A 12,308-nucleotide genomic window follows, 5' to 3' on the forward strand; every position below is an offset into this window, starting at 1 on the left:
AAGGAGGGCCTCTGGAATCCTGGCTTCAGCCAGCTGCCACAAGCCATACACAATAAATCAAGAACACTGAGTCGTAGTTTTTATCTGGACTCTCTTCATTCCCCTGCACCTGGTGCTGCTTGGCTGATGGGAACACCCAGAACCACACAGACTGACAGAAAGACTGGAGACTGTCTGCTTCCAGCTCGGAACTTACTGTGTAGATAAACTTCCAGAATTGTTACCGTGAAATAAAATGCCACCTTCTGCTTTATGATTTCTACCCATGTTGGGGGAAAATGGCTTTTCCCAAGCTCTTTCCAGGGCATAAAAGTTAGCCCCTTCATTAGTAAGCCCCATTGTCCTCTTTTCCTTTCAGAGAAAATTTGGGCAATCTTTTAAGAGTAATTTCCTTTCTATCCTGGAATTACAAACTTAAGTGTAAAAAAAATTTTTTTGACAACAGCTTCTTGCTTGTAAAATATGTATTCTATATCTCTATTTTTAAATCTACTCCAGAAAAATGACTGTCCCATCTCTCCTCACTGCACTAGGGCCTTTCTCGTTGGTGTGCATGGCTTTAGCATTGGAGGCCAAGGGACAGAGGGAGAACGAGGCTGGCCCAGACTCAGGGCTGCTTTCTGACTGACCCTGACTAAGAAGAGAGCAGTGATGCGGCCCCAGGTCCACGCACGCCTCTCCCCACACTGTCCTCCAGCTACAGATGGCTTTCCAGGGTTTCTACCAGGAAGCAGTTAAGCCCCTTACTCCCTCCTTTGGCTTCAAAGATTTGTGGAAAAGAAACAGGATATTCTATATACCTCCTGAAAAACACTGCAGGTGGCCATGGGCTGCTGCAAAGTTGAGGGGAGATATTAAGATAACAAGATGAAAATGACACCCCCCCGCAGCAAAGGGAAAGAACAAAGGAGCTAGTCTTCCACTAGCACCTTTCCTTACCGACAGCTACAGCACCGGAGACATGCAAGTCCCATCAACCAAGGAAAGTAGGTTATCTGACCTCTGCAGAGGGGCGTATGCAGGCCATCTCAGTGACCTACAAGATGCCAAGGAGCTCTTGGGAGCTCTAGCTCCTCACAATAATGCCAGTTAACAAACTGGGGCAGTCAGAGAAGAGAAAGAGTATGTCCATGAGCTGACAGGCAAGGATGAAACAAAGAAGGAAAAGAGTAGCAGAACCGGGGAGGAGAGAATTTAGATGGATATGCAAGGAAAAGGCTCTGCCACCCTAGTGCACTGCTAGTGCGAGCGAGCATTTCCAGGTCCCAGAGTGAAAAACATTCAGCTGTTGGTGATATAATAATCTCCTTCCCATGGAGCTATTTTTAAAAAATTAACACTTAGTTTTTAGTTGTTTAATTCCAAAGAGAAGAGTGCTGAAGCCACTTCTGGTAAGAGTAAAGATAAGAGGATATGAAAGCTCTAACAGAGCCCCAGTGTTTCAGGGTGCAAGCCAGAAAAGCTCAGTGGCAAAGGGGAACACTGATCTGGTTCCAGGTGGCTACCCAGAGAACACATGACTTCTCAACCTCAAACCCACCTCCCTTCCCAGCACTGGGGTCTCCATCTTCCCCAGGGCAGGACATGTGTCCCCCATAGCTTTCTTGCTTCAAAAATTAAAGCCCAGCATCCCAAGATCATTCTGAAAATAATTTTGCACAGACATCCCTCCTCAACCTTGCCTGCCTGGAGCTCATCCAAGGTCACCAAACAACTTGGCTGTGAACGACTGCCTTAACCTTCAGGGGGAGGGTTAGCCAGACAAGACCAGAAGGAAGGGAAGAAGGAGGCCTTTGTAAGGCTGGCTGAGTTGGTGGTGGCAAGGGGTGGCTTCCAGAGAAGACCTTCAGATTGTGCTAGTTTCTGAAGAGACGACTGTTGAGGAAATAGGGTGAACAGAAGTTTGTGAGGGCATGGGGAACTGGGACCTGGTTATGTTGTTACTCTTGGACTGTGAATTTTGCTGTTGTAGAACAGAATACTCTGTAAACCTAAAGCCTATGTACAAAACATAAGCATTAACACAGTAAAACACTCAATGAAAAGACAAACAATTAGGGTTACATTTTTTTCCTCAATCAGTCTCATTTCATCCATCTGGAGAGAGTTGCTAGGACACCAAGGCTTCCAAAGGCTTTCAGTAATCAAGGCATCCGGCCGGACAGAGGGTGAGCACCAGGGTTCAAATCTGCACACACGAACCTTAGGAAAATGGACTAGTGGTTGAGCCAAGAAAAAGCAGGATAGCCTTAGAGCCACAGCAGCTTCCTACTGGTTTTTATATTGTATTTGAAAACAGCCTTAGGCAGGAATATCATAATTTCAAGGCCAAACTAAACATCATCTTAGCTATCAACTGCATCCCCCTAAAGGAATTGCAAGCTGAGGGGGACAGACCATTTTTGCATAATACTTTCATTTACGAACATTTGAATACAGACTTTCTATACACACATTACCTATATAATAGAAATGTACATGGCATGAGTATACGTCACTGTATAAATATAGAGTTTTAGAAATCTTGAACCCGCGCTTCCTGTTCACATCAGCTTCTTTTCTTCCTCCCCAATCAGGTCCATCATTTAAGAGTTGGGCAAAAGGGACAAGTGTCATTTGTGTTGGTCTGGGCCCAGAATTTGATACACTGGAAATAAAGAAAGACATACCTCAGGTTTGTCTGGAAAGATGGAGGGAGGGAGGGAAGGAGTACTACTACAGTTCAATGGGTCTAAGGCAGTGGTTGGCAAACTCAACAGAGCCAAATATCAACAGTACAACGATTGAAATTTCTTTTGAGAGCCAAATTTTTTAAACTTAAACTTCTTCTAATGCCACTTCTTCAAAATAGACTCGCCCAGGCCGTGGCATTTTGTGGAAGAGCCACACTCAAGGGGCCAAAGAGCCACATGTGGCTCACGAGCTGCAGTTTGCCGACCACGGGTCTAAGTCACCCCCAAAAGAATCTTCAGAGGTGTAGTGCTCGCTTCAGCAGCACATATACTAAGAATCTTCAGAGGTGGACCTGTTCTTTCATAAGAAACATTAACAACCTGCTAATAACAGTGTGCAGCTGCTTTTTGTTGAATATCCAGGCTTGCTCCTTCTAATGATCCACTTAGGCTTAGGTGAGTTTCCATCTGCTAAACACATCACTTAAAATCTTATTCAGGATTTTCCCTTACCAAGAACTTAGATATAAATTAAGTTTCTACCTACTGTTAAAACACAATGAACAAAATATAGTAAAAAAGGAATCATTTCTGCTGCTAAGGGACTTAACTCTGCTTGGTAACAGGAAGTGATGGGAATAACTGTCAGTGTGGAAAGATAATCTCTAATAGACTTAATTCTGTTAATGGAGTTACTAATTTCATACCCAGGCTCTCTATTCCATTTCTCTCATCTAAGCAGTCTCCTTACAATGCTGTACTTGAAACAACAGTTAGATATGTATATCTTATTGTCAGTTTCTCAAGAAAGTGACCTATCAGTGCTCTGGTATGAACTGCTTATCAAGTCTCCTAAAGGAACAGGGTAAAAGGAAGCTGGAAGATCCCAGCTGCAGTATTCTGAATTCTGCTGATGTTTCAGCCACAAGTTACTAAAAACCTTATGTTTAGATGTTTTGTTTATCTTCACATGAGGATATTTCTACACATCCAGACCCCAAGGGGAGTGGGGGTTGAAGCCGTGAGTTGAGGTTCTAACCACTTAGCGAACTGGCCAGGGTAATACGTTTAGATATTAGTGCTGAGCATCAACACTAAAATGTGCAAGAAAAATTCTCAGTTGTCAGTAAATAAAGAGTTGGAAATGGGGAAGGAGTGTATCGCTCACCTCCTTATGTAACACATGGGTACATGCCATCGGATGCAGCTCGCTGGGCTGGACCAGCTTCTGGCACATGAGACACAGCTTGCAGGTGGCTGGAGCCTGCAGAACAGAGGAGGGATGGCCAAAGGTAAGACAATAAGAAAGCTCTGGGTCTCCTTGCCTTTCATGCCCATGACTCCACCTGGTGTTTCCATTCAGTAAAAAGATTTTACACCAGAAGAAGTAAAAGTTCAAATACAGATTCTTGCCAAAAGTACTTACATTTTCCCAGTTGGGGCTGCTAACAACCCGGCTGATGAGATAATGGTGTCCTCCTACACTCCATCTGTAAACCTGCCCCTCCTACTGACATCGCTCCCCACCTTCCCATCCTAGTTTTCAAAGAAAATGAGTCTTACATGTGAAGACCTTCCAGGATATGACACTTGTGCAGAAGGCAAGAACATTGGGGTATTGATTTGGGCCAATGGAGCAGGGAACAAGGCCCGGATCCGACCGAGTGGCTGTGGGCAGAAACATTGTGAGAGTAAGGAAAGAGTCTGAGTCACAGAGTATGTAACTAAAGGAGATCACTTAGCTCCCAGTCCAGCAAAGGAAGAAAGCAGACTAGGCACTCTTGGCTGTAGCAATGCTTCCCTCCCCAAGTTTTTCTGAAAACTGCCTCTTCCTCAACATCTCAGCAGGTCTGCGTTCTCCCCCCAGTACCTTGTCTTACCTGAGTACTTGCTGCCACTCGCTCATGTTCTGCCAGTCGTGCAGCTACCAATTGGATCAGTTCCTCCATGGTCAGGCCTGCCATGGTGGTACGTGCCGTCTTAATTTGCTGAAGAATGTTGGTCATCTGGGCCCTAAAAAAGAGGGAAATATTTTGTTATACTCGTGGGGAATATCCATAAAACCTCTCCTATAGCCCCTCTGTCAATTTTTTAAAATTAGTCCTTAAAGACACTTACTTATTGCATTGTGGGAACCGAGCCAGTAGTTTTTCCAGGATCTTCTCTAGTTTGTCTACTGGTTGGGGCCGGGGCGTTTCAGTAGAAGCCTTAACACCGCCCAAGCCTGGGGGAGGCGGGATGGAGGCGGCAGGGGGCATGTGTGGACCATGGGAGCCAACAAGGGAACCCAAGCCAGGGCTATTTCTCCCATGTGAGCCAGGAAGGGGTGGGGAAGGCTGGTTGGGCTGGGAAAGGGCAGGGTTCAGGATTGGGAAAGACAAGGAACGGGGATCTGCACTGGGCATAACCATGGGCATTGTGACCTGCCCAATGGAGAAGGGCATCCGAGGAACCAAAGAGGGATTGGGCTGAAACACCTGAAGCATGAAGTCTGTCTGCAGAGGGGAAGAGGTAGAGGATGCAAGAGAAAGGGAGAAATCAATGAGCAACTCTTACACCAAATAAGACCAACAATAACCAATAATAAGATAATATTAAAACCAGTATCTTCTTAAAAAAAAAACAAGTGAAGGACTCTGGTTTTGTCACAGAAAGCCTGACTACCCAAAACCTGCATTCTTACCTCGGACGGGGGCGGAGGCAGAGTGGGAGTAGGGATCTGAGGAAGGCTGCTCAGCTTGGCCCCATTGCGCACTAGCTGGATGTGACTATTAAACTGGTCCTAGAAAGGAGGAAAGGAAGGGATGATCTTTCACCTCGGAGCTGAGTGAGCCTCCCTAGAAAGACAGCACCCACCATCCAGTCTGAAGGAAACAGAGGGAATGGTAGATAAGCTCTCAGTGGCAAAGCCGAAGTTCCCTGCCCATCACCGGAGTGTTTAAGAACAGCCTAACTCAGACTCAATGATCCCCATTACTACACTTACCCGAACATTCTTTTTCATCATCCGAACTCCATTCAGTCTTGTCTCCCACTCCTGTTTGGAACGAACTGTGTCTAGTGTTGGGGGAGTTGACCTTTTAAGAAACCAACAGGAATTTACAGAATTAAAGAAAACCTAACCCTCAACGCTCTGAGATAGCCTAAAAGGAATGGTCAATGGACCTGGAGAGAAGAGGTCGAACCAGATGTAAGAGAAGGTCAAGGATCTAGGTCATGTGCCTCACTTTATCTCCAGCATCTTTTAAGCCAAGTATTGGAGAAAGAGAACCAACCACTGAGACAGGGCTCTTAACTGCCTGAAAAGGCCACAGGGTCCTCCAGATTCCATGGCAAGAAGAGAAATGACTAAGAAACGAATCTCCAAGGATATTTGATTTGCTTCCATAGCATAAAAGATACTGTTTATACAACTGGAAATAATACAATAGAAAACACAAAACGGTAAGACTGCAGAGAGGAAGAATTAGAGAATGCAGAAGTTAGAATACAAGAAATCATGGAACAATTACTACTGCACAGACCGAGATGACCTTGAAATTTCTGTGATGATACAGTAAGTGCCAGACTAGCTGGCCTAGGGTTTCAACCCTAAAGAAAACAAAACAAAACCTACAACACTGCAGGACCATTAACATTCTAGAATGGGACGATACCTACTTGAGGTAAGTAAGGTGCAGCTCTGCCTCTTTTTCGGCTTCTTCTAGCTTCAACACCAGCAATTCTTTCCGACTCTCTAGTGATAAGATCTAGGAAAACCACACACACACATACTTGATTAATTTTACATATACAGAGGTTAGTTAACAAAATAAATACTTAGTGGCTATATGGTGTAATACTTATATGGCTTAGTGGTTAATACTATATCAAAAGGATATACCATCTGGAAGCCCAAAATCAAAGCCTTCAATATAGCAACTCTTCTCACCTCTGCCTTCCAGGCCCGTTCCGTCTCTTCCATAATGTTCTGATTTATTTCACCATCCTGATTCTTGAGTCTATCCAGTTCCATTTCCCACACCTCTCTGGAAGATAAGAAATGAAGAACAAGACTAAGGGGAGAAAGACAGCAAGGCAAAGTAAAACCCAAAATTAGTCTGCCAAGTATGTTATAGGAAGTTTTACTCTAAGTCAGTGGTCGGCAAACTGCGGCTCACAAGCCACATGCCCCTTGAGTGTGGCTCTTCCACAAAATACCATGGCCTGGGCGAGTCTATTTTGAAGAAGTGGCGTTAGAAGAAGTTTAAGTTTAAAAAATTTGGCTCTCAAAAGAAATTTCAATCGTTGTACTGTTGATATTTGGCTCTGTTGACTAATGAGTTTGCCGACCACTGCTCTAAGTAATAACTATAGATATAGACAAATAATGTTTAAAGTAGTCTGTAATTGCATAAAGGCAAGTAAAACCTGAAACTTAAAATGCTCAAATCTCCACTTGCTAAAATAAGGTTACCCAGACCAGAAAAAAGAGTGTCCTTGGAACTAAAACCCACTGCAGGTAAAATGTCCTTTAATGATCAAGGAGGGCTCAAAATCATTATGGCATCCGTCTTATTTCCAACTTATCTGAAGAATGCAGGACAAAAAACAGGAATCCATTTAATACTAATCTCTAAGTCACTACTAAGCACGGTTACTGGGTTACTGATGTTACTAGTCTCTTAGCTGTAGTGAACATTCTTCAAAAGGAAGAAACCTCCTCTTTAGACTTCAGGCCTTCACGTTCCCATCAGTTTCCTCCCTCTGACACTCCCACCTCTAGAGTGTAATATCCACACTGGATTAGGATGACAGCTGCCTGTCTAGTACTGAGGGATTTCCCAGAATGGGGGACAGAAGCACCCTGCTCACGACTATAGATGCCAACGAAGGGACAGAGCCAGCAAAAGAAATTCCTTATATTACACCTGACTGTAATAAGCTTTATGGCTGAAAGGCACAGGATTATCCAGTTCAGTTGACAGAATAATATTGAAAAATTTAAATTATTTTAAAAAGGTGAAAAAGTTGAAAAGAGCTACATCTTTTAAAATGTTCCCAGTTTTCTTCAGTGAGAGAAACAGTTTTATTCATTCCTCTTCTGTGTCCTTAGTAGCCTTACGTATTTACTTAAATTGCTGCAGTCTCTTCTTTCGCTTGACCCAATGCTCCACACATCCTGTGCTCTGCGTGTGTGTGTCACACACATATTCACTAACAGGAGTCTGCCCCTCTACTAACAAGGTCTATTTAATGTGATAGAAATGACTAGGTGAGCATTTTCTTCCTTAATCCCCATGTGTTGTGTCCCTCAAATTAACTTCCTGCCAGAGGAAAAATTCTCTAATAGTTATTTAGACAAAGGTTTATAGTAGATGTGTTCTCCTGCTATAACACAAATTCCTCAAGTTAAAAAATATATGAGAAGTCAAACTTCTCTTAGCATAAGAATATGTGAGCCGAAACCGGTTTGGCTCAGTGGATAGAGCGTCGGCCTGCGGACTGAAGGGTCCCGGGTTCGATTCCGGTCAAGGGCATGTACCTTGGTTGCGGGCACATCCCCAGTGGGAGGTGTGCAGGAGGCAGCTGATCTATGTTTCTCTCTCATCGATGTTTCTAGCTCTCTATCCCTCTCCCTTCCTCTCTGTAAAATATCAATAAAATATATTAAAAAAATAAAATAAAACACGCAGTATCTGACTATTTAGTCAGGAGCATTGACCTCTTAAAAAAAAAAAGAAGAATACGTGAAATACATTGTGGGGTCAATCCATGATCTCTTTAGCCTACCAGTCACTCTTGGACAAAGATAACTGTAGGTAAACATTAGTTGCCTTCTTTGATCAATGTTATCCTTGAAGATTATAGATGCTCACTGAATATCTCTAACTTCATTAAATACATCTGTCAATGACAGATATACACTTACGTTAGAAAAATCCTCCTACCATGACCATGGAGACATTCCACATACACACACACACACACACACACACACACACACACAAAGCTTTTCCTTTGGGCATTTGGCCACATCTACCTCACTGGATCCAACAAGACAAAAGGGACTACTAGCAACCACAACCACAACAACTGTTAGCAAACAACTTTAAAAAATCATAAAAATGCTCAGCCTTATATGTTAACTAACCTGCTGTAACATATATCAGATTTCATTTCACTAAATACTACCTGCAACCCCTGCTAGAAAAAAAAATAAATCAGTTCCCTACAGTAGATAGTAAAAAGATAGAAACAGTGCACTGAGTCTATTGGAACTTCTTATTTTTACTTAATTTTTATTGATTTTAGAGAGGGAGGAAGGGGGGTGAAGGGGTGGGGGAGGGGGAGGGGGAGGGGGAGGGGGAGGGGGAGGGGAGAGGGAGAGAGAGAGAGAGAGAGAGAGAAACATCGATGTGAGAGAGATACATATGCCTGACTGGAGATGGAACCTACAACCTAGATATGTGCTCTGACTAGGAATTGAACCCCTCACCTTCTGGTGCATGGGATGACGTGCCAATCAACTGAGCCACACCGGCCAGGGCTATTGTAACTTTTTAAACACTTGGTTGAATTTCTTTCAAGTCCTATGTTTCTGTTATTTTACATAGCTAGTTCAGGGAATCAATGGTTCAAATGAATAAATCCTACCAGATTGTACAAGCCTGACTTGTTGTAGGCCCCAATGTTTGCATCATAATTTAAAAATTAATTTTGTTTTTGATCAGGTAAATAATACAAATTATAAAAAGTTTAGAAATATATACATAAAGAATATAATGCCCTAGGCCCGTTTGGCTCAGTGGATAGAGCATCAGCCCTTAGACTGAAGAGTCCCAGGTTCAATTCCGGTCAAGGGCACATACCTTAGTGCAGTCTTGATCCCCAGGCCTGTTTGGCGCTTGTGTGGGAGGCAACCAATTGAAATGTCTCTCTCACATTGCTATTTCTCTCTCTCTCTCTCCCCTCCCTTCCACTCTTTCTAAAAATGAATGGGAAAATATCCTCGGGTGAAGATTAACAACAACAACAAAAAAGAATATAACATAAAGGTTTTAACTCTTCTATTTATTGGTGGTATAAACCTAGGTAAGTTAATCTTTCTTAGGACTCAGTTTCATCTGAAAAATGAGTAGTACCTATATCACGGGATTCATGGAAGAGTTCCCTGTGAAAACCCACATAAAGAATTTAATATAGTGCCTAAAACATGGGATGTATCAAAAAAATATTATTTTAAAAGTATTCTTAACTCAATTTCTCACAATTACACTAATAACGAAGAACCATTATATTTCTTTCCAGTCTTTTCAAATAGGTATTTATATAAGTACTAGGAATCCATGCATTGGTGGGGTCCCTCAGCCTGGCCTGCACCCTCTCGCAATCTGGGACCCCTTGGGAAATGTTGGACTGCCAGTTTCAGCCAGGGGACTGTGGGCCTGCATTGAGCGTCTGCCCCCTGGTGGTCAGTGAGCGTCATAGCAACTGGTCAAACAGTCGAACAGTTGACCAGTCGCTTAGGGTTTTATATTATCCTATATAATAAAAGCTATTATGCAAATCAACCAAATGGCAGAATGACCGGTAGCTATGATGCTCACTGACCACCAGGGGGCAGACGCTCAATGCAGGAGCTGCCCCTGGTGGTCAGTGTGCTCCCACTGGGGGAGCGCTGCTCAGCCAGAAGCTCTGAGCTGGGCTCATGGCTGGCGAGCGCAGTGGCGGTGGTGGGAGAGGCTCCACCTCCGTGGCAATGCTAAGGATGTCTGACTGCCAGCTTAGGCCCGCTACCCATCAGTTGGACCTCTCCCGAGGGCTCCCGGACTGCAAGAGGGCACAGGCTTGGCTGAGGGACACCCCCCTCTGGAGTGCACGCATTTCATGCACCAGGCCTCTAGTAGATATATAATATCTAAATCCATTATATGTTTCTCAAAGACTGCAATATTTATCTTACTCTTTCAGCCTCATGTATTTTTCTGTATCATTAAGTATTCTTCTTCTTTTTTTTTTAAAATATATTTTTTTAGCCGAAACTGGTTTGGCTCAGTGGATGGAGCGTCAGCCTGCAGACTAAAAGGTCCCAGGTTCGATTCTAGTCAAGGGCACGTACCTTGGTTGCGGGCACATCCCCAGTAGGAGGTGTGCAGGAGGCAGCTGATTGATGTTTCTCTCTCATCGATGTTTCTGACTCTCTGTCCCTCTCCCTTCCTCTCTGTAAGATATCAATAAAATATATTTTTTTAAAATAAATAAATAAATAAATATTTTTTATTGATATTTTACAGAGAGTAAGGGAGAGGCATAGAGAGCTAGAAACATCGATGAGAGAGAAACATCGATCAGCTGCCTCCTGCACACCTCCCACTGGGGATGTGCCCGCAACCAAGGTACGTGCCCTTGACTGGAATCGAACCCGGGACCCCTCAGTCCGCAGGCCGACGCTCTATCCACTGAGCCAAACCGGTTTTGGCTCATTAAGTATTCTTCAAAAACATCTTCCTTCAGAGAATCTAAAATAAATGTAGTATACACTTGTTCCACCACAAGTGCTGGTGGAAATCAGGTGATTTTATTTATTTATTTATTTATTTTTAAATATATTTTTATTGATTTCAGAGAGGAAGGGAAAGGGAGAGATAGACAGAAATATCAATGATGAGAAAGAATCACTGATTGGCTGCCTCCTACATGCCCCCTAGTGGGGATCGAGCCCGCAACCCGGGCATGTGCTCTTGGCTGGAATTGAACCTAGGACCCTTCAGTCCCCAGGCTGACTCTATCCACTGAGCAAAACCAGCTAGGGCGAAATCAGGTGATTTTAAAAGAGAGAAGCAGATGCTAAGTGTTTTGTGATATTCTCAGTGGTCAGAGAGAAAACTAAAAATTACGACGTTGAAGGCCAGCCCCAAATACCTTCATTTCAGAATACATTACTCCCTAGGCAAAGCAAAAGGAACTGTTGGGTAACTTAATATATAGGAGTTAGTTGTCCTGAATATGGAGTAGGTTATGAAATCCTTTTCTCTGAAACTGAAACTAATACAAACCAATATAGAATGAATGAGATCAGACATAAAGCAGAAAACATTTACCCTGGGATGAACTATAAATTTATTTTTCATGAGGCTAGAATTCTTCCATGATTCAATTTAATTCAACAACATTTACTAAGCATCCTAGTGATAGGCATCCTGCTAAAATCTGGGGGTATAAGGTACCCAGTCCCTGCCCCCAAGAAGCTCACAATCTACAAGTTTTCTGGGTTAACAAAAGAAACAAGAAAATTTGGGGCAGAACAAATAGCATGTGCTAAGGCCAAATCAGTAAGAGAGCACCAAGCTAAGGAAGCAGGTATTGGATATATAAGTCCAACACTTGGTGTAGTCTGGGCTGGGGATACAAATGACAGTGTCACTAGCATAGAGACAGTAGTAAAAACCTAGGTATGAAAGAAAAAATTTAGAATAGCAGTTTGCAAAACATAGCTCATGGTGCCTAACACCCTTTGAGGGCCTGGTCTATGAAGCAATAACTAATTTCATAATTAACATTAAAATTATTTACCTTTTTCTCATTCTTTTGTGAGTCTATAATGGAGTTTTCCTGAGACCACAAGACAAGTGATTTTATCATCTCTTTGACAGC

The 12,308-nt window shown here is 43.1% G+C and overlaps 1 protein-coding gene across 4 annotated transcripts in view; it reads right to left on the reverse strand.

Moving 5' to 3' along the window:
- Window positions 1–437: 437 nt before the first annotated feature.
- Window positions 438–12,308, reverse strand: part of RNF214 (ring finger protein 214) — a 38,881-nt gene continuing 27,010 nt past the window's right edge. For 3 of the 4 annotated variants that reach the window (XM_080688111.1, XM_080688109.1, XM_080688110.1), the window contains exons 7-15: window positions 6,604–6,700; window positions 6,333–6,421; window positions 5,659–5,749; window positions 5,356–5,454; window positions 4,791–5,167; window positions 4,553–4,685; window positions 4,236–4,340; window positions 3,841–3,936; window positions 438–2,647 (exon numbers count right to left, since the gene is read on the reverse strand). In XM_080688111.1, the coding sequence (XP_080544237.1) occupies window positions 2,582–2,647; window positions 3,841–3,936; window positions 4,236–4,340; window positions 4,553–4,685; window positions 4,791–5,167; window positions 5,356–5,454; window positions 5,659–5,749; window positions 6,333–6,421; window positions 6,604–6,700 (1,153 nt within the window). In that variant the 3' untranslated portion in view covers window positions 438–2,581. Of the gene's footprint in view, window positions 2,648–3,840; window positions 3,937–4,235; window positions 4,341–4,552; window positions 4,686–4,790; window positions 5,168–5,336; window positions 5,455–5,658; window positions 5,750–6,332; window positions 6,422–6,603; window positions 6,701–12,308 lie in introns of all 4 variants that reach the window. The other variant, XM_080688112.1, reaches the window with a different exon arrangement.

This window comes from Plecotus auritus (assembly GCF_963455305.1).
Source record: "Plecotus auritus genome assembly, chromosome: 9".
In the NCBI taxonomy this organism is placed as follows: Eukaryota; Metazoa; Chordata; class Mammalia; order Chiroptera; family Vespertilionidae; genus Plecotus; species Plecotus auritus.